The sequence below is a fragment of the Catharus ustulatus genome, chromosome 14, assembly GCF_009819885.2.
Source record: "Catharus ustulatus isolate bCatUst1 chromosome 14, bCatUst1.pri.v2, whole genome shotgun sequence".
Classification (NCBI taxonomy): Eukaryota; Metazoa; Chordata; class Aves; order Passeriformes; family Turdidae; genus Catharus; species Catharus ustulatus.
This window is the reverse complement of record NC_046234.1, coordinates 4,617,899-4,639,824: the sequence shown is the minus strand read 5'-3', so window position 1 is coordinate 4,639,824 and position 21,926 is coordinate 4,617,899. Positions and strand designations below refer to the sequence as shown.

The 21,926-nt window shown below is 57.0% G+C and overlaps 1 protein-coding gene across 8 annotated transcripts in view; it reads right to left on the bottom strand.

Annotated features, from left to right (window-relative positions):
* The window catches only part of DLG3 (discs large MAGUK scaffold protein 3), a 78,652-nt gene that overhangs the window by 2,982 nt on the left and 53,744 nt on the right, over positions 1 to 21,926 (bottom strand). For 5 of the 8 annotated variants that reach the window (XM_033072458.2, XM_033072460.2, XM_033072462.2 and 2 more), the window contains 12 exons: positions 18,613 to 18,769; positions 18,140 to 18,242; positions 12,416 to 12,530; positions 8,837 to 9,013; positions 8,095 to 8,170; positions 7,408 to 7,507; positions 4,624 to 4,665; positions 3,878 to 3,928; positions 2,993 to 3,094; positions 2,648 to 2,820; positions 1,977 to 2,086; positions 1,327 to 1,418 (listed from right to left, as the gene is read on the bottom strand). In XM_033072458.2, coding sequence (XP_032928349.1) covers positions 1,327 to 1,418; positions 1,977 to 2,086; positions 2,648 to 2,820; positions 2,993 to 3,094; positions 3,878 to 3,928; positions 4,624 to 4,665; positions 7,408 to 7,507; positions 8,095 to 8,170; positions 8,837 to 9,013; positions 12,416 to 12,530; positions 18,140 to 18,242; positions 18,613 to 18,769 — 1,298 coding nt within the window. Of the gene's footprint in view, positions 1 to 1,326; positions 1,419 to 1,976; positions 2,087 to 2,647; positions 2,821 to 2,992; positions 3,095 to 3,877; positions 3,929 to 4,623; positions 4,666 to 5,688; positions 5,735 to 7,407; positions 7,508 to 8,094; positions 8,171 to 8,836; positions 9,014 to 12,415; positions 12,531 to 18,139; positions 18,243 to 18,612; positions 18,770 to 21,926 lie in introns of all 8 variants that reach the window. The other 3 variants (XM_033072459.2, XM_033072461.2, XM_033072464.2) reach the window with 1 other exon arrangement.

Sequence of the window (21,926 nt, the reverse complement as noted above, 5' to 3'; positions counted from 1 at the left end):
CCTCCCTCTGGTTTTCCTTCTGGCCAGTTGCTGAGGGCTCCTCATGTTTGCTGCTTCCTCTGCTGCGGGGTGGGAGCACAGAGCTCTCAGGCTAGGAAGGGGCAGCGTGCTCCCAGCAGTAAACCCTGCCCAGTGCTGCTGCTTAGCACAGACACAGCACAAGGCACTTCACTGTGTTGCTTACATCACAGCAAGATGCACGTGAAAGGCCAAAGCTTTCTGGTAATCCAGCCTGCCTCTGAAACTCAGCCAGGACCATCCTCCAGAATCTTTGCTCCCTCATTCTAAGTTGCTGGCACAGAACCTGTGACAGTGACCATCTCTCTGCTCATTACCCAGTTCTTTCAACACGTTTTAGCCAACAGCATTCCTTTTTCACAGGTCAACATCAAACTCGCCCTCCAAGTGCACAGTGGCATGTTGAGGGCCTGCAAAAGTGTGGCATGTCTTCCTGGAGGAACATGCAGCAGCTCTGGAGCTGCTGCCCAGGACAGGAGGTCTGGGGAAAGCTCACAGTGTTTGTACCCAAATATTTGCCCAGCTGAAATAAATTTTTGGAAAACATCCTGCTTGGGGTTTTTCCCAGTAGCTATTAGATGGGTAATACACAGTTTGGCAACATTATCATTCCTTAGTTTAAGAAAAACAGCTATTGCACTGGAGAAAAGATGGAAGACCAGTTTCTCTGCCTCTTCGCCTGCCTGTGGTTTTCCAGAATTAATCACGTTACAAACATTAGTTCCTTAATGCACAAGGATGCCTGTGTCATGAGCAGCTCATCTCAGCAGGCACAAAGTGTCAGCAACCCCTGACTGGCTCTTGAGCAAAGACTACTTAGGAAGCAAGCCAAACTTCCAGTCTTTTTCAGTAGATGTTTTGTAATAACTCAGGACTGTCTCTACCATTTAAGCCACTAATTCTTTATCTCTCCTCTTTAGAAACTTCTCTTTTCTTTCTTTGAAAATGCTCCCTTTTTCTCCAGTGTGGGGAGTTTACTTCCTGGAGACTTGTAGCACTCTGAAACCCTGTGCTTCCCCTGCTTGGGGATTTTTAGATTTTTTTATTATTGTTGGTGATAAGCTTTCACAAACTCAGAAAATCCTGCCTGACAACTTGTCTCCTCCTCTCTGACTGGTTTACTCCTATCCACTGATCTTGGAGCAGTCCCCTTGCAGAGCCCTCCTGGCAAAGTGCCATTTCTTCTTTGCTTTGATGAAGCTGGATGTTTTCCCATGACCCTGTAGCAGGACAGTGCTGGTAGAGAGGTCACAGCTGCAGGATGGAAAAATTAAGTCAATCAGATACAAGCCTGCTCAGGACACTCACCTGTAAAATATTCTCCAAACTCTTGCTCAAGTTTCATGGCTTTGTCAAAGACCTTGTTGGCCTGTTCATATGTCTGTCTCCGGTTCATCTCCCTGCCACACACAAAAATTAGAAACTTTTTAGCTTTTTTTCTTAGCAATGAACTGAAGCAAAAATAGCCCACACAGCCAGGGTGCCTGGGAACCCTCTGCTCACAGGAATGGAAGTTGTCCAGCTCCCAACGGCAGGGCCCTTCCCCACAGACTCCAGGCTGCCTTGGCACTTCATCTCAACTTCCACCAGTTCTTCCCATTGCCACCTACCCCAGCCCCCTTCACCACAGCATGGGAGGGAATTCAAATTCAGACAATCCCTTGAACTTGTGAAACTGCTGCAGAAGTCTCCCTGCTTGCCTAGGTTTTCTAATCTTAATAAAACACAGAAATAAGCAATTTGACCCTTCTGACTCCCAGCCCCCTTGGTGCCAGCACAATTTCTTCTGATCTCAGGGTCAGTCTCAAGCTGTTGAATCTCCTCACAGATAATATTCTCTGCTGCTGCTCAGAAGAGTTGCAAGCTCAGCTCTCACATCCTTTCCAGCCTGCATTACCCAGGGCCAGGAGCAGCAGGACAAGCAGGTGGAGGGGCACAGAACACGGTGCTGCACTTACATGAGGGCTTCAATGGATTTTGGTTTGATGAAAATGGCAATGGGATAAAGTTGTGCTTGTCGCAACCTCTTGATAGCATTGCCAGACACATCCAGAATGCAGTGCTTCCCCTGCAAAGGAGACAATCAGGATCAGACCTACCCACACAGTCTACCCTGTGTGGGAAACAGCTTGCTCATACAGATGTGCTTGAAAAGGGAGGAGCCACAGAAAGGAAAGCCCACTCCTGAGACACAAGTCAGCTCCCAATGGCCTCACATTCCTGCCAGCTCAAGGCAGGACAGCAACAATACAAAGGGACTGAACCTTTGTCTGGACATGCAAAACTATTTACAAGCCCTGGGTAACCCCAGGACTCCTCCAGAGGAATGCTGCTGCTTTGAGGGCACCCAGGTATCTCTATCCTGTGAGCTCCTGACATAAGGCTGGGCCACCAGTGCCAGGCTTCTGGGTGGAGTTTGGATTACAGAGGTACCATGCTGAGGCAGAGTAACACAGTTGAGAAGAGCAGCCCCATGGCTTGGCAGGACTCTGGAGGGAGGAGAGGATCGTGCCATGCTCGCTTAATGTGGTTACAGCCCTTCATTAACACCAGGGGGAAAGGAGGGGAACTGCAGAAGGCAGTGGGTTTGGGCTGGATGCCAGCCCCAGGACTGCCACCTGACACTCACCCGCTCTGCCACCGCTCGCACTGACTGGATGCTGGTCCCATAGAGATTGTCATTGAACTGCCCAGCCTCTATGAACTTGTTGTCCTGGATGTCTTTCTCCATCTGCTCCCGGGATACGACAAAGTGGTAGTCCTGGCCATCCACCTCATTCTCGCGCCGAGGCCTGGTGGTGTCTGCAGGACAGAGAGCACCAAGAGTGACCCCAGAGTGACACACGACAAACGGGGGGGACAAAACCCACGCGTGCTCCCCGCCCCTCCCCACGCCAGGAGCAAGGCCCGGCAAGGAGCAGAGCCACCACTCCCCCCACTCCAGCAAGGGCACGGAGCGTGGGCTGGGACTTACGGGGCACGCAGGAACCAAATTTGTGCGGGAATTCAGAGATGAGGTCATCGTTAATTCGGTCCTTTGTTGGCCCCAGGATGATCACTGGCCTCGCATAGTGAACTGCAAACAAGAGCCACAACCTGAGGCCCCACCAGTGCTGCAGGCAGCTGACCCTACTGCCACTTTTGGCATCGACCTGCCCTCTCCCTGCTGGCAGTGGGTGCTCTTGCTCACATGGACACCCAAAGGTGCCTCCTCCATGCGAGTTTATCTCCTCCTGGTCACAGTCAACGTGTCCTTCCCATCTGACCCAAACCACCTGCATGGCCCCATGGAAGGTTCTGCAGGTCTCCAGGGTTGTGGATCAGCAAAGCTGCTCCCTTGCTTGGGGCAGGAGCCAGGCAACCAGGACAGCTGGGTGAGGATGCCACAGAGCTGGGGGAGTGACAGGAGCCTATGAGCCAGACCCAGCTTCTGGCAAGGACAGATCGAGGCTGGGACTATTCAGCCTGAGAAAGGGTCTGCAGGGTTTGAGCATCAAGCAGTTAAAGGCTGCAGGCTGGGGCAGTATTGCTCTGTGGCAGGGACCTGGTCTGAGGCAGGAAGGGGTAATCTTGTCCTCAGCTGAGGACTAAAGCCCAGCTTAGTTTTAGTCTGGAACTCTCCCTTGGTCTTGCAGACCACGACACAAATCTTTTCTGTTGATCCGAACTGGGCAGTCAAGGCCAGGGAAAGCCGTGCACGCCTGGCTCCCCTGCTGCAGCAACACACCAGGCTCCACTGGCTACCACCCAGTGCTGTGCTGGTATGGCAGGAGGGGAGGGTACACCGGACACCCTGGCTGTGCTGGGGACACAGGTGGCCACACTGGAGTGGCACGGGGCAGTTCAGATCAGGACTTACTTTCTTGCCGCGTCACTGGCTCGTACGACAGGATGGTGTCCTCTTGTCCTTCTGCAACAGAGCCAGGGGACGTGGGTGAGCACTTGCAGCAGCTCTCCAGCCCCTCTGCAGCTGTGTAGAGCTGGCTTCTGCCCCTTCAGCCTCCCACAGCCCAGGGGACACTCCAGGCTGTCCCCATCATGTGAAGCATGACGGGCATGCAGTTACGAGCCCTTGAGCCACTTCAATTATTCATGTCCCAGCTCTGGGTCAAGCTGCCTCTTTCCCTCCCCCCACCAGGCAGGCTCCCAGCCCACTGGGATGCAGTGTCCTCCCTGCAGGTATTTAGAGGACTTTCTGGGGATAAAGAGAGCATTTATTGCAGCAAGATCCCATGCTCTTGTACAGGCTTGGGCTCCAGGAGCCATCTATGCTACAGGCCTGGCCTCTGGCCATTGCTTCCCGTAGAAGGCACTGAGGATGGGGGATCATCATGGACTGGGAACCCACCACCCTGCCCTGGAGCAGAGTCCTGCAGCCAGGATAGAGCAGTGAAGCAGGCAGGTTCATCCCTAGTCTCCAGCCCCTGCTCTCCCTGGCTCCGAGGAGGGAGCTGGCCCAGCATCTCAGTGTCACCAGCAGGAAGGACCAGCCTCCGAACAGAACCACCACTGGGACAAGACAAGATGGAAGTGCCCAAACATGCACACTCACACAGGGACACACACACGTACAGGGGGCAGGAGAGCAGGTGGACACACACTTACTGGAACTGCTCTCGCTGTCACTGGTGTTTGATGTCACGCCCTCTGCAAAGCAACCAGAGAGATCCCCTTCAGAAGGAGCATGGGCAGGAGGCACGGGGGCACCTCAGCTGTCACCCAGCACTACTGACCAAGGGCAGGACAGCATTGGCCTCCCGAAAAACCTGCAGCCCAGCACCCAGTGGGACGAGTCTGTGCCACATGGGCAAGGGCGGCACCTTTCACCCTTGGCTGGGAGCCCGGGGACATGCAGAGGGATGCTTCCAGGAGAAGCAGGGAGGCAGGAGGGCCTGCCTGGCAGAGGTGAAGGCACTGGGCTTCCCAGGCTGAGGGAAGGTGGAGTGCACAGGGAGGAGAATGCTGGCAGGGGAGCAGGTGCAGCATGCACACAGCGGGCAGGGGAGGGCAGGGCTGTGCTGGCACAGGGACGGGACAGCCTACCTCTGGGGATGAGGCTGGGACGCACAGAGACAAGACAGTGACAGAATGGGACAGAGCTTGGGGCTTTGCTTGCTCAGGCTGATCCTAGTGCTGCGACCACCCCACAGCGGCTTGCTGGCCGCTGCCTGCCCCAGTCAGATTCTGCACTGGTTGGGGAGTGCAGAACTGGCAGGGAACTCAGCCCCAGCTGAGAAGACCATGGGGCTCCTGTCATTATTCTGCAGTTCTGCATATGTGGTAACCCAGAGAAAGGTGGGAACACTCAAAATGTTGTCACCCACCCCATTCAGAGCAGGCCCATCATGGCCACTTCCCACCCACCTGGCAGTGGCTCTGAGTGCTAAAGCAACAACCAACCCAGACAGGAGCAGGAAGAAGAGGATGAGGAGGTGTAGCAGGCACTTAAGGCATGGCCAACACCCCCAGGCAGTCTCCCCCATCCCATCCCACGTGCAGCAGCGGCACCTCAAGCCCCGCAGCCTGCGCTGGCACACGCGGGGTCCCCGGCAGGGGAGCAGCACCCAGGGCTCCTCCTGCCCCACACCCAGGGAAGCACAGCTGCCCCAGCCACTCCCCAGGCACCACCAGCCACAGAAAGGGAACAATGTGCATTGGAATTCAACTTACTCAGGTTCTTTGCTCCATAATAATCGTCACTTAACCCAGGGAAGTCCTGATTTCACAGACAGCAAGAAGTGGGAGAGGGGGAGAGAAGACAGCGCAGGAAAGGGGAGTCAGAGGGAAGGGGGAGACAGAGCCAGACCAGCATTAGTGACAGGAGTGCAGAACAGCCCAGAGCTGCAACTGCAAGTGAGGTTAAATATTTTCAGAGCTGACACCATCAGCCCTCTGCCAACACCTTGCCTTGTGTGGTTGGACCACCTCCGCCCCCCAAGCTCACCCTCTGCCAAAGAGCCCCGGGGGCCACCCAGGGTCTGGGGAGGGCAGGGCAGCCACAGCAGCATCGGCTGGCACCAAGCAGTTGCAGCCCTGAGCTGCTGGCAGAGGGGTTGAAGTGTTTCTCCTTGTGGAGTGTACTGGCAGGGCACAGTGGCTCTGTGCTTCCCCAGCACAGCCTGGCCACTCTGGGGCCAGGCAGAGCACACAGTCCTGTAACACGTGGCAGGAGGACACATTTTTCCCCACCTGTGTGTGTCAGCAGCCCCACACCACAGTGCCTGCACAGGCTATGGAAATGTGAGGCAGAGACCCCCCACTGCAAGCTGGGATGGACGGTGGCAGAGCACAGGGAGGGAGCTGGCTGTGTCTGTGATGCAGGCAGGTAAAGACAGTGGCCTGCCCCATCCCCATGCTGTGTCATCTCACTGCAGGGCAGCCAAAAGAGAGCTCCCAGCTTCAGCATGGACCTCACTGAAGCCCAGCCATATCCAGGCACTATTGTGCAGGCAGACACACAGACAAGCTTCAGCACGGGCCAGAGGCTTGTGCTGTCATCTGCTAAAATCACCAAAAGCTGGCACCAGCACGGGCAGCAGAGGGATGCAGGCAGCCCTTGGAGCAGCCCAGCAGCAACCTCCTGCCTCTGTATGACACCCAAGACAGCCCCAGAGGAGAGAGGATGTTTGCTGCACTGGCACTGGGGCACAGACACAGCTCTGCCTTTTCCACCACCCCTTTGCAGAGGTGTGGGCACTGCCAGCCCAAGGAGTGGATGCAGTTCACCACTCAGAGGAGAGGCTGGGTTTGGTGGGCAGCTCCAGTGCTGCCCACATCAGGATTCAGGGCCAAAAGATAAAACACCCTGCTTTTACTGGGAGTCCCAGGGTGGCAAGAGCTGTGGATCCCCAACATCTGCAGCCAACTACCAAAGATGTGCCTCAGTCATGGGTGGGCAGCAGGGTCATGGTTTCCCCGTGCCCACGGAGCTAAATCTGCTGGAAAGGCTCTCCAGTGGGAATGTGGAGCTGTAAGTCACTTCTAGGGAAGATGGAGCTGGGACCTCCCCAGGCCAGGACAGGACAGGACAGGAGCTCTGCAGGAGGCAGCCAGCCCCTCACTTGGAGGGAAGCAGGCAGAGGGAGGGAGCAGAGCCTGCAGCAAAGAGGGGAGAGCAGGGGGAGGCAGAGCAGGGAGTTGGGTGGGTTTAAAGTTGGATGAAAAGATGAAGATGTTGAACATGAGAGAAAGGAAGAGTGTGCCAGACTGCAGCTGTTGCTTTCATTTCAAGCTCCAGTTTCGCCCTAGCTCCTGGCACGACTGCGGAGCACAGACCTGAATACAGGCAGGTGCCAGGACCCCTGGCTGTGGAAATGTGCTGAATCTCTCCCCTCAGGGCAGGGAACCTGAGGGGTGCAGGCTTGTCCTCTCTGGCCAGCTGCTACTTACGTTCCTGTCCGCTGCTCTCCTGGGCCAGGTTCTCTTTGCTCTTGTAAAATGGAAACTTTCGAGAGAGGCGAAAACTCTTTTTACGTTTCGTTTTGATCGACTGAAGAACATGGAGATGGAAGGGAGGACAGAAAAAACAATGGTGTTTAACGCATGTGGGGAAAATTAAAATGAAGAGACAATGAGGAGCTGGGTCAGGGCAGTCACCCTCAAATGAAATCATGGAGATTACATGAGAACTGTAATGCAGGAAAAAAATTAAGCATGGAGAAAAACATGTGGTAGGGATGCTGGGAAGCTGATGGGGCAATCAGTAGCTCTGCAGGGGTAGCCAGCCTGTTCTTCCTTGCTTGTTGGTGTGGTAGGCACTGCTCGTGAGGTGAGAGGAAAGCTACCTTCACCAGCTCCTGCAGGCAGCTCCAAGCCATGAGCTCTGCCACCCCATCACTCCAAACATGGGTCCTTCCCCAGTACTTTCACACCATCCTGTGCTCCTCTGCTCAGTCACTGCATATTCATGGAGGGTTTGTGCCAAGCAGGTGTGGGCCTGGGGCAGGTCCAGTCATACAGCTTTTTGCCTTGGGACTGTTTGAGCTGCCCCATGAGGAGCTTTTGCTGCTGGGACTCATCCTGCCCTCACTAGTTACCAGTTCCAGGTGCCCCACTGAGCCCCAGATCAGCACTTACCCTGTTGGACTCAATCATGCCAGTCCTGGCGTGGAACTTCACTGTTTTCAACCGTGCTCTCTCCTTCTTTTCCACCCTGACCAGGAGAGAAAGAGTCACTAGTTCCATCCATGTGCCCTCCATGCTGCCCACATGGCTCATCAGGCAGCAAAAGGAATTGCCCCATTGGCAAATGGAAGCTCCTTCCCAGGGAGGGTCAGATGTGGAGCAGCCTGCCCAGGGTCTGGCCCAAGCCAGCATTTGCAGGAGCAGGAGATGAGCCAAGGCAGCCTTCCCAACAGGGACAGAGGACAGACACAGACTCAAGGCTGGCTTTGCAGGCCTGAAGGCAGCAGCAGCCAGCTCCTCTGCTCTTTGTGACTTCCCACCTCAGAGCAGGACCTGGCTACAGAGCTGGGACTGACAGAGAACACAGAGACCAGCTCCTGCTGCTGTGACTCTTCTCTCACACAGAGACCCAGACTGGCCAACACCAACTCCCCATCCCCACAGGGACCACAGAGGGGGCTGACCACTCCCCTCCTCACCTGGAGTCTCAGCCAGCTTTGGAGAACACCTGCCTGTGGAGACCTGCACACAGCCCCACCTTGCAACCAAGGTGCCCTGCACACTGCACAGGGGCAGGGGGACTGGGACCACAAGGAGATCCCAGCCTGAGCAGAGCCCCCAGGGCTGCAGGGCTTGCAGAGTTTGGGGAAATCCTGGGGTCACCAAGTGTGACAGCTCCCGCTGATGGACTCACCTCTTCTTGCTGGGGATGACCCCGATCTGCTCGCTCTCGCCGTGGGGTGTGACAAGCCTGGCTTGCCACCACTCATCATCAGAGGCATTGATGACGTGCAGGATATCCCCGTAGGAGAAACTGAGTCCCTGGCTGGGCAGGCAGCTGTCCCGGGTCCGGTCATAGTCAAACAGGGCTCTGTGGAGGAGCAGAGAGGAGTGATGCCTTCTCTGAGCACGGCCAGGCAGCCAGGGCAGCAGCACTGCCAACCTCCTGGGGCATTGGCACCTTCACACCTTAAGAAGTTTAAACCCAAACCCTGCTGAGCTGAGCAGTGCTGCCAGCCACCAGCACATCCCTCGGCTGGCAGGCTCCACAAGCCCTGAAAAGTGCAACGCAGGAACAGTTCTGGACTGAGAGAACCCACTGCTGACCTCAGCTGCAGGATGCACATGAGCCACAGATGCACTGAAAATGTCTGTGATTAGGAAGCGGGCCAGGCCCACAGCAGCAGCCTGCAGGAGGGCTGCTCTCCCCATCTCTCCGTGGCTATGGGGCCAAGGAATGGGCTGGGGAACATCAGACCCCACTGCTGCTGGGTGGTTGCACAGGCAGAGACCACCAGACCAGCAAGGCATTGAGCACAGCCTGTGAATGAGGAATGCATCTCAGAGGAGATATATCTGCTTCCACAACTGATCGTTTTCATACCCCTAGACACCTCTCCTGAGAACAGTTTATTTAGTTTAAAATTATCTTCAAAATTAAACTAACCAGCTACAGAGAAGACTTTGGTTTTTTACTGAGGAGCACTAATACTTTTCCCACACACGTACATCACACACAGCACTGCAGGCTGTACCCATAAGCTGCTTTTGGTGGCTTCACCTGCAGCTCCACTAATGTCAGATCACACAAACTGTGTCTGCTTTGATGCATCAACTTGCAAAAAGACAAAGAAAGGGAAGAGTCACTAAAAGTAGTGGCAACACAACCTCTGTATTTGCTCCTGGGACAGTGGCCCCACTGGCCCCCAGCCCAGCATAAGCCCAGGCACTGCAAACACTGGCTTACTGCTGGTTTAATCCTGGCCCTAATAAACCTTCTTCAGGCAGGAGAGACATCCTCTGTTCTGCTCATTACCCCCCCACTGTGGGGACTCCAAAGGGAGTCTAAAAGCACACTCTAAGTGGAAGGGCTGAGGGATCATGTGGCATGTCCCTGTGGAGCAGCAGAGCTTGGAGGGCATTTCTGCCAGGGGAGTGCTGGGCTATGAAACCTTCCAGGGCTGGGTCTTGAATGGGAGAAGGACTGCCTCAGAGGGAGGGCTTCTTTGGGACAAGACCAAATCTGCCCTATGCATCCAGACACATTCAGCCATGAGAGTGCTCTCCTTGCCCAGCTTGCTCAGGGCTGGGACAGCTCTTGTGCTTGTTCCCTGTGCAGGGCAGCGTGGCTGGAGCTGGCAGCAGAGCACCAACCACCAACGGGTGCTTTGGCCGGGGGTAATCAAGCCTTGCAGGCAGCTTCAGGCCAAAAGATAAGGCTGCATGTGGCTGGCAGGCCACTGTGAGGTCAGTGCCGCTGGCCAAGGCCCTGGGGAACTGGTCAGGCCGGTTCCCAAAGCCAGGCAGGCTCTGAGGAGCCCTGCCCACTGCATGCACCCTGCCCTGCAGAGCAGCACAGGGCTCATGCTCCTCTGGCAGCAGCCACCGGCAGCCCAGGACAGGCACAGCAAGATCTCTGCACGGGCAGGACACCTGCAAAGCCAGCACGTGAGGCACCCCAAGGCAGCTCCAGGAGCCTGACCCTGGCTGTGCTGGCATGCAGGAGTCACAGGCCCCTGGCTGTCCCTGCACACAGGACCCACCATGGCTCGGCGCCTCGGGGTGCACAGGGGCCAGACGGCAGCTCCGCTCTGTCCCCTGGCCAGCTCACAGCACTCACAGCCAGGAGAGCAGATGGTTTGGCTGGAGGGCAGGGAAGCAGTGCCAAAGACTCCCATGGCTTCCTCCTGGTGCCCAGGCACAATGCCTGCCTGACCTCCATCCCCACCCAGCACGGCCCCAGTGCTGGCAGACTTTGCCCTGCGGCAGTGCAGGGAGGTGACAGGCAGGACGTGAGCCTGCCTTGCCCCTGCCTTTGCTGCACCAAACTCCAGCACCCCCAAATCGGCTCCAGCCCTTCAACAGCACACAGGATGCAATGCAGACGCACAGGGCTGACTCAAGCAGTTGGGTAGCAAGTCCTGTAATTGATGTCCTGTCCACAGTGCAGCAGCTCAGCTGGTTTCGGGTAAACTGTGCTTGAAACTACCCCGCCCAGAAGGGCACCCGGCAGCTCTTTCAAGCACGTTTGCAGGGTGTGTGTCAAGCGGTGTTGTCAAGGGCCACACTGGGAAAAGCTCTCCTGGGATCACCCTCTTAGCAAGGCACAGCCCAGCTGGATATGTGTGAGGGGACACTGCTGTGGAGGCCTCCAAAGCCCATGGGGGGATGCACCAAGAATTAATAAATGCTGTGAATAATGTGAAGGCAACAGGAATACTGGTTCACAGGAATACTTTGATGCATGAGCACCTTTCCAGGCAGAGAACAGGCTCAACTCAAGCAGGACCCAGCCTAAACCTTCCTCCACAGATGAGGGTGTCCACAGGACAGCAGGGGAGTGAGGGCAGGTCTAACAAGATGATGTTTATTCAACACTGCACCCAGCTTGTCACACACCCCTAGGGAGCCCTGAGATGCTAAATCAAGCAAGATGTCTGCAGAGACTTGTGGGAAGGTGTGAACTGCAGGACCCCAGAGCTGCAGCTCTCCCCTCCTGCCAGGCCAGGCTTGCAACACATCCACCATGCCTGAAGCCCCTCTGTATGGAGCAGCCACGCAGTGGGAGATGCAGGCTGAGGCTCATGCAGCCTCGGCCCTTGGCATCCTTCTCACAGCAAAGGAGAAGAAGCATCCCTTGCTCCTGCCAGCCTCACCTGCAACAGGCTGTGCAGGGTGAGGATTTACAGGATTATTTTAATTAAAAATTACTCATTAGCTCTCATCCCACTGGCGCTGTGGCAGGCAGGAGGTGGCAGAGGTTTGAGCTGCATGGCTGTTTAACCCCTGCCTGCCTGCCCTACACCTGGCTCCAGACCAAAAGTGCTTTGAGGGCTCAGAGCAATAATCCTCCTAAGAGCTCATCTCCAGTCCAGCCAGATCCTGCCACAGGAATGGCAGAAGGAGAGAAGGAGAAGCCTGTTAGCTGGTTCGAGGAGAGTGCCCTGAAAGCTGCCATGAGCTGCCCGGGGCAGAAGCAGGGCTGGATGCTCACCATTTCCCAGTTTTCCAGTGGTCCTCAGTGTGCTGGGCTGACCAGTGGCCACCCAGGCTCTGTAGAGACCACTGCTTTCAAACTGGAGCAGTTTTTGGGAGAGGCATTCGAACACCCAGCCTTGACAAGCCAGCGAAAATCCCCACTCTCCCTGCTGCACCCTCCAGGCTGAGTGATGCACCCACAGCACCCACACAGCACTGCAAGCCCAGGCTGCACTGTGAGCACCCCCTGACCCCAGGCTGTGGGATGTGTCTGCGCGGGGCTGCAGAGCCTTACCGGACATAGAGCGATCTCTTCTCGCTTGTGCGGAGCGAGCCGGAGCCCGAGCTCATGCTGCTGTTCATCATCTGCTCCCGCAGGTCGTGGATCTTGGACTCGAAGCGGCTGTACTCTGTGGGGACAGTGCTGGTCAGTGCAGGCACAGCTGGTCCCAGTGTCCAGCCAGGCCTGTTCACAGGGCATCTTGCCCACGAGCCCGTCTGTCCCCGCACACGAGGGAGGGCAAAGCTAAAGAGGTTACAGAACTCTGCAGGAGTCCAAGCAGGGCATCTGGAGCAGGCAGGGCTCCAGCTGCTCCCAACCCCACCACAACTTCCCACACAGCAGCTCAGGCAAGGGCTGCTGTGACCTCCACTGTTGCTGAGCTGCAGCTCCGAGAGGGAATGGTTGGGCATGGCTTGGCTAGCTGCTGACCTACAGAGCGGTTCAAAACACACAACGAGAGTGGGTGCCCCTCCAGGAGACCACTGCCCACCAGCTGGAGCAGCGAGACACAATCACAGCCACTGGGGATTCCCCAGCCACCGCTCTGCTGGCAGCAAAGACCTTCCCCTCAGCAGGAATGGGGAAAGGGAGGCAAAACACAAAGTCCTTGCCCTTGGAAGAGGAGCAGGGAGAAGGAATTCACCTTTTGCTTCTACATCCCAGCAGCAGAGATGAGCAGAAAGAGCTGGGGAACCCTCCAGAAGACACCAGCACCTTCCTGCCAGGCAGCCGGGCAGGAGCAGCCGCCACCCCGGCAGCCGCAGCCCGACCTTCAGCCGGTGTAAAGGTCGGGCTGACACACAGAGGGTGGAGGCACCAGGCCTCCCTACCCAGGGCTGAATGAGGAAAGTGCAGCTGTGGCTCCAGGAAAGCTGCTGGCACTGCCACAGCTGCCAGATCTCATCTCACACCCTTGATTTTGTCCCTTGGGCACATCCTGCAGTTGCAGGTGAGAGAGGACCAGGCTCATCTGTCCTGTAAGACTTGCCTAGAAAGTCTTGTCCACAACCCAGTGGTTTAGACGTGCCTTGGGTTTTCATTCTGGGGAGGGGAGCACAGTGGCTCAGCTGTGCTGGGCCTGTGGAGCCACATCACATGGGGACAGCAGCAACACTACTCAGAAATGCTCTGTGGGCTTTGTTTGGGAGCCAGCCCCTCTCCCATGGACTGTCAGTGCAGACAAAAGCTGGGTTGGGGTTGTAGGATGATGCAGCTGCAGCTTGGCATTTCCCGACTCTCCAGCCCTATAGCCTGGGTATCCCCCTGCTACACCCAGTTGCCAAAGATACATTTTTACTTAAGAACTGGGGGAAAAAATAAATGGCAATATACACAAAAACTGCCAAGAGGCAAACAGAAACTCCATGTGAAGCCCCTTCTCCTACCATGCAACCCCCAGAGTTGATTTGACACTGGGCAGGGTCAGTTCCTTAATGTGGAGCCCACGAGAACCCCCAGCTGCCCATGCCAAGGGGCACCCGCTGCCCCACCTGCCCTCCTGCTGGCAGAGGGAAGCGCAGGTGGAGCAAGGTATGGACATTGCTTATTTCACAAGAAAACTGAATTCTGCCACCAGCAGCACCAGGATTTTACAAAGCTCTCAGCAGAGGGAACTTCATCCCACTCCACATCTCTTGCCCCACGCAGCTCATTCTGCCCTAGAATACCCATAAGCTCTTGAATCCCAGAGGAGCATGTCAGAAGTGGGTACAGTTTCTTCTTAAACCCTCTTTGGTACAGAAGGGTGGTTTGCCCCAGAGAGCACCACTACAACCCTTGCTCCCAGCCAGGTCATCACAAACCCTGCTGGGGACACAGATTCCCTGCACATCCCACACTGAGGGGACCACTGCTCCTTCTACTCAGACTCATATTCCTTCCACAACACTTCTCCACAAGAAGTGTGGAGGCTGCACTGCCTGGGATTGGACAGGAAACACAGGGCAAAAGGAGAATTCCCCACCTCCAGCATCAGGGTGGGGGTGTTGGAAGGGCAGCTTGTGGGTGCCATGGCCATGCCAGCAATGGCATATGAATCCCCCTGAATGCAGCCCAAGGGCAAAGCTCTCAAATGCCTCCCTTTCAGCTGAGGTTGAATGGGGAAACTGAAACGGAACTTTAATGGAAAGGGACTTTCCTGGTTTTGCTTGAGTGGCCATGCTGCTTGGAGGGGTGGGAAAAGCTCACTGACACAACAAGAAACACAAACCAGGTTGGCTGGGGCAAACTGAAGGACACAGGGGCTGCTCTGGCTCTAACCCCCAGAGAGCAAACACAGTCCTGCCCTAGGAAGGGTCTTTCAAAGTGCCACCAACTCACATTTGCTCCAGCTGTGGGAGGGCACAGAGTGGAGGAGCAGCCCAAAGCAAACCCGCTGCCTCCCTCCCAGAGCAGGGAGCCAAAGTTACCCCAGGACTGAGCACAGGGCATTCCCAGGTGTCACAGGCACCCTTTTAACTGCACATTAGAACAGTCTGAGACAATTGCCAGCAGATCATCCCCAGAAAGGAGTGTTCCTGCCTTTGCTCCCTAACTTATGGCCACCTCAGCTCTCACCTCGACTCTCACAAGACCTCCCGTGCAGCTGAAACCTTCCCAGGAAGCTTGGCCAGGGCGCAGAGGGGAGGTGAGCCAGGGCTGATCCCCACAGTGTTCAACACGGTCAGGACATGCTTATCAAGACTGAAAAGTATGTAACAAATGAGCCGGCGCCTCTTGCCGTGAGTGCCATCGCGGCGCTGCGCCGTGTGCCAGGATGTTTGCTCCTCTCACTCAGCAGCTCGATAAAAACACCACTGTGCCCTCCCACTGCTTCTCCCTTTCCAGGGTGTGGGTGTTCCTAGAGCTGGGCCTGATCCTGTCCCCTGGGGTCAGCTCCATGCTGGGAGTGGAATCCCTGAGTGTGCACACGCTACAGACCACTATCAACAGGCAGGGACCATCTGCCTGCCCCAGGATCCCAGAGCCAGCACATGTGTGTGACACACCTGCAAACACGCCCAGCAGAGCCAACAAAGCCGTGGGTCTGCATCTGAGCACCAGGAGACAGCACAAAGGAGAAGGCGTTGGCAGAGAGGAGAGCAACATTGGAAAGCAACTCCTGAGTACACACAAAGCCCTTTATCCAAACACTTCAGCCCAGACCCAGGCTGGGCCAGCAGCAGAGCCCAGAAATGCTCAGTCACAGGTTTCAGCCCAGCCACCTGCAAAAACTACCGACAGCTCCAGACTGGCATTTTAGCACCCTGACCCCAGACACCTCCCTCCACAGGGCTAGGAAAGCAGAAGGAGCACAGCTACAGGGAAAGCTCAGAAGCGTTAAAAACTCATTGCACAGCCCTGGAACTTCCCTTTGAACAGACTGAAAGGCCATAATGTGACTTCGTGTAATTTTCAGGTGAGGAATGCCAAAGCTTTGTTGCATGGGGTGTGAGGAGGGGGAGCTGCCAAATCCGAGCGCTGGCAATAGCAGCAGGCAAAGGTCAGGGGGAGAACTGCTCAGAGGGAAGGAACCTCACAAAAACTCTGAGGAACCATCACTCCCCCCTCCTCAACAGCAGGCAGCAGAGGTCAAAGGTGCTGGTACTCAGAAGAAAGGCAGGACAGCAGCTCCTCTTTCTAACATTTCTTGGTTTGATCTTTGTTCCTTTTCACTCCTGGTGTCTGGCAGGACAAAACAGGGAAGGCCCCTCATCCCTGAAATCTGCACAAGCAGCCTCTCTTCCCCCTGGAGCCCCAGCAGGGTCAGACACAGAGCACACTGCGCTCATCCAGCACCCCAAGGCAAGCCCTGCCCACGCTCAGGTATGAGAGACAGGTGCCATCCTCCACCTCTGCTAGCGGGGAAGAACTTCTCAAATCCCCTTTCCACCAGCATCTCCTCCTTTGGCCATCCTACAATCCAGCTCTCCTGCTCTTTCCACATGACCACATAGAAAAGGCAAACATTTGAGAGTGTGTGGCCGATTGAGTGGGCTCAGCCTCACTGACACCGAGGGCTCACACCACGGAGATCTTTCTCCATGACTCCCAGCCCTTCAAGCCTCTGGAGCACTGAGGGAAACTTCCAAGATACAACAGCCTGTACTCCACAGCCACAATGCTGCCTCTGGGGTGGCTGCAGCCCCTGTGCTGGGTGCTGCCGCCCACACGTGCCAGAAACCATCACAGACATGGAAAGTCACCAGTGACAACACACTGACATTTCCACCACGGTTTAAGGGGGTTTTAAAACATCTTGTCCAGTTTGACATTTAAGAACCACTCTTGGTTGGTGTCTTTGCCAAATCTCAAGTGGCAAAGAGAGCCAGAAATACGAGAACATTAAGCTCTTCCTGGAAAGAAAGAAAGAAAAAAAGCCAAAACAAACAAACCCCACACCCACAGCACAACCCAGAGCAGCACCAACGACTCTGCACCCCAATGGCCTCTGCCACGGGATGGAGGAACAGCGGAGACAGGGACCAGCAGGACATTGCCCAGCGATGCCACAGAGGAGGCACAAGATGAAGGGCATGCCTAGGGTGGGACATCGGCCTCCTTGGAGAGGACTAGACGAGCTGGTGGACAAAGCCAGCGCGGCCCAGGAGAGACACGTTTTCCAGCGGACGGGAACGGCTGCATCCCAGCATGTGCACGGCGCCGTTCTGGGCACGGCCGCAGCCTCGGGACCAGCCCCGGGACCAGCCCGGGCCCCTCGCTGGCTGGCGGGGCGCACAAGCAGCGCTCGCCCTCCCAGCCCACGGGCCACGCTCCAGCGCTACCGCCCAGGGAAGCTCTGTGCGGGCAGCTGCCCGCTCCCTTCCCGGTGCCCCGGCTGCTCCCCCGGGACCACCAGCCCCGCCGCTGCCGCGGGAATCGGAACCCAGCGGTAACGAAAGGCTCGGGGTGGCGCCGCAGGTGGGATGCTCAGAGGTGGGGACGAGCCCCAACTCAGCAGCGACGCCCCGGTTCCAGCCCCGCCCGCACCGTGGTCGCCCTCCAGGACGGCTGAGCTCTCCCGACCACGGGGTCCCTCCGGCAAAGCCCGTGGGACCCCACGGAGCCGGGCCTCGCGGCGACGCCCTCCGGCAAACAGAGCTCTTTCCCCTCCCGCGAAGACGACCCCGTCCCGTCGAGCCCCGCCGCGGCCCCGCTGCCGGTGGGGTCCCGGCCGGGCTGCCCGTGCGGCGGTGGGCGCTCACCTGCAGGCGGGGCGGCCGCGGCCCCGCACCCGCCGGGCCCGCACACAAAGCGGCGCAGGCACGGCCGGCGGGACGGCGCGGCCCCGCCCCCCCCGCGCCGGCCAATCCGCGCCCGCCCCGCCCCCGGGCCCCGCCCCTCCGGCGGCGCCTCGCCCGCAGCCCCCCGCCCCGGCCTCCCGACCGCGCGCCAGCCACCGCCCCGCCCCTCATCCGCGTGGCCACGCCCCTCATCTGCATAAACACACACCTCGTCTGCGTAACAACACACCTCATCTGTACAGCCACACCTCATCTGTACAGCCACACCTCATCTGTACAGCCACACCCCTCATCTACATACAAATAGCCTCATCTGCATACCAACAACCCTCATAACCACACCCCTTACACATGGTCACACCCCTCATCCGCATAACCACACCCACACCTACATAACCACACCCACATCTACATAACCACACCCGTTATCTGCATGCCCCGCCCGCCGCGGTCCCGGTGGCCGTCCCGGTGGCGGTCCCGGTGGCGGTCCCGGGGGCGGTCCCGGGGGCGGTACCTTCGGGCCGGTACTGTGCGATGATGGTCACCGTCTGCCCCGCCCGCTTCAGCGCCGCCGCCGCCTGCTCGTGGGTGGCGTTGCGAAGGTTCACGCCGTTCACCTGCGGGACAGAGCGGCTCCGCTGAACCCATGCCAGGTTCACGGGGCACGGATCGAGGGGCTCTGCCCCTCCTCTGCCGGCACCCACGGTACCCACACTCCCAGAGCCTCATCACTCTGCCACTGCATCCCCAGCACCGCGCCTGCTACTGGCACTTCCAACACTACCGGCACCCCCGGTAGTAGCCAGTACCCGCCCCCGGGTAGCCCAGGCACCAGGGCTGTCCCCAGCGCAGGGGGAGCATACGCCGGTGCCAACACACCGGCACCCGGGATGAATCCCACGGAACTGTGCTTCGGGTGGCAGGGACCAGGGCCCACCCGGGGCTGTGGGAGGCCATGAAGGGCTGGTGGGTGCCCCACCGACTCACCGAAAGGATCCGGTCTCCCCTCCGCAGCTCCCCGCTGAGGTCAGCAGGGCCTCCAGCCAGGATGAAGGACACAAAGATTCCCTCGCCATCTTCCCCTCCAACAATGTTGAAGCCCAGGCCGGTGGAGCCTTTGTGCAGGATGATTTTCCGGGGCTCCCTGGAAGGACATATGAAGGACAGGGAGACAACGGGGTGAGGAGCAGCAAAGCTGGTGACAGGCTTTTCTGTGCCCAGGGTTCATGGCACATTGGTGGGGCTGGAGTCACCCGAGTGCAGCCTGGTGTGACTCAGCCCTCAGCACTGTGGAGACTGATAAACCAGAAGAGGTGCAGTGGGTGTGACATGAGACAGCATGGACAGACAGAGCATCCACTGTGAAATGACACACAGAAACACTGAACTCCACGGTGCCATCAGATGCCATGAGCCAGAAGAGATTGGGATCAAGCCCCTCCCCAGCATGGCAAGTGTGCCTACACCCCCCCCATGCACCCCTCCAATGCCACAGACCCTGCACAGCTCAACAGAAGTCCTAATTTTTTTGATAATGACTTAATTCTATCACAGCTCAAACAATAGGCAGGCAAAAGCAGGAAGACAGCCTGGCATCCCAAAATTCCTGTGTCCATTTTTGTCTGGGAGAAAAAACCAATGTGATGGGAACAAAGGCAGCTCCCAGCTCAAGCTCTGGATTGAAATAAGGAATAAATGATGCCAGACAATTAGCACAGGCTGGTGGTGATTGTCAGCCAACATGATACTGGAGACCATCAGTGTATCTGCTGTGGCTGGATCCTGGGTGCTTCCTCAGGTACCACAAGGACCAAAGGCCTGACACTGAGCTCAGCAGCCTGATCAACCACTCACCTGCCAGGTATCAGAGGGAAATCTCTGGGTTGTGTTAGGAGAGATGCTGGAGCCCAGGCATGGCATTGAGTGAGGGCACCCTAAAATCTCGGCAGACTTGTGCTAAGAGGACCCTGGGGCACTGGGGTGGGGGGGCTGGAACACAGCAGAACCAGGAGATCAGGAAAACAGTGGAAATGCTCAGTCAAAAGATGCCCAGCCCCAAGCCCTCAAGATGTTACCAGTACTTGGCTTAGGGGCGGTTGTGAGGGGGCAGGGAGGGCTGCAGCCATCAGTCCCTCTGCAGCAAAGCTGTGCCTAGGGCTAGAGTTCTCTCAGGGGAAGAAATAGGTCAGGTTTCTGGGTCTGCAAATCCTGCCTCCAACCAGGAGATGAACTTGCTCTGCCCCTTGGGTTTTGCTGCTGCCCAAGCAGCGTGCAAGAAGCACAACCTCAACTCAGTGTAGGGGGAAGCATCCCCAGCACTCATAAGGACCAGACAGTTTGGTGGAAGGTAAAGAGACTCTACAAGAATGAAGAAAGGAAATGAAGCCCCAGACAGGTTACATCACGGGTCTCAGTCATGATGTGCACTCCTGGCTTCCATCCTGCTCACAGGAGGCATGACACGGCTCCTCCAGGCGGATCCCATGCTGAATGTCACAGTGTTAACACCAGGACCTCGGCACAGGGCAGCTGAGCGGATCCTCAGGGGCTGTGCTGTGTCTGGGTTGCAGTGATGGAGCTCACTGGAAAACAGATTCTTTGGTTCCCAGCCCTAGGTGCTGTAGGACATGAGGGTCACTGGAGCCACATCCACATCTAAGCAGGGCTTGTGCCCATGGGAGGGGGAGAGTCTGGATACTGGACCTCTGCTTTCCCTGGAATGGCTGGCAAGAGCCCCATGGGACACAGCTTCTTTTTCAGGACAGCTTCTGCCTTTGCCCACCCAGTAAGTTGCATTTGGACCACACTGGTCCCACTGAACAATTTTGGTGCCAACAGACCTGCAGTGATGACACTGTCCTGGGGGGTCCGGGATGCACACGAGGCTTTCAGCACTGTGCTGGCAAGCACGAGGGAAGTGCTGAGCCCACTGCAGGCTGCAGATCTGTTGGGTAGCAAGGGGCTGTGTCTGTGAACACGGGCCCAGTGGTGCCAGCTTGTCTGTAGTGGGGCCCTCCACAAGGCAGCATCATCCTCTAGTGGCCACCAGCACGTGCTGCACCAGGGCCATTGCTGAGCCATCACTGTGCCTTGGCACTGCCAAGCCACCACTGAGCCACTGCCAAGCCATTGCTGTGCCACTGCCAAGCCATTGCTGTGCCACTGTCAAGCCACTACTGAGTCACTGCAGTGCCATCCTTGTGCCACTGCCACTGCCAAGCCACTACTGAACCACTGCTGGGCCATCCCTGTGCCACTGCCACTGCCAAGCCACAACTGAGCCACTGCTGGGCCATCGCTGTGCCACTGCCACTGCTGTGGCCAGCCTAAGCTTCGTTGCTCTTTCTGCTCTCTAGTCCACAAATGGGAATGATGGCATGTGCGAGAAGGGACACCCTGCTGGGACCAGGGTTTCTGATGTGTTTTCCAAATATTGGGACTCAGACCTTTCTGTGGTGCACTGTAGTGGCAGACAGCACTGCTCCTGCCTGTGCCATCATCCCCCAGTGCCCTGACAGCACAGACATTGCTACACCTGGTGAGGATGCAGTGCCAGAAACAGGCTCTAGAACTGGCATCAGTAGTGCCAAGACCAGTGGGAGAGGTGGGGTGCAGGTGGAAGGCAGTGCTGCACAGGTCATGGCGTGCAGAGACACCCAGCACCCTGAGCACCAAGAAGTGAGAAAGCCCCATGACAAAGTGGGTGCAGACACTCCACCAGGAAGATGGCAGACCTAACAGCAGATGGAGAGTCAGGGTCTCCCACTCTAGCATCCATCACTGACCTACTGCTTCTTCCACTGTAGACACACTTCCAAAACCAGCCTGCAACCTTTTTCCAAACAGCAGAGCCAGCCCTAGGCCTAAATAGTGTTTTCGTCCCTAGAAATCAGCCTAATCCCCACAGTCCCAGCCCTGGGGATAGCACATTCAGAGAAGCAGCCCCAGGGCTGTGACAAGAAGAGGGTAAGCTGTAAGAATCAGCTAGCAGAGCAGGACTTTCCAGGTCTCACTCTCCCACTCTCAGGTTGAGGCTCTGAAGAAGTTTTATACCGCATTTAGGCTCAGAGCAATGTTTTCTTTGTGCTCCTCTTTTATTTCCTGGCTTCAGGAAACAAGCCTGTTCAGGCAGCATAAAAGATTCTGCTGGGGTAAAGGGGGCTGTGCCAGGGCTGGACAGGAGGCTGTCAGGCCAGGGGATGGCAGTCACTGAAACTGCCCCTGAGTGCAGGTGGTTTGGGATGCCACTCTCAAGTGAGTGGGCCCCACTTGTTTGCAAGGCTGTGCACCCCCTGGCCCTT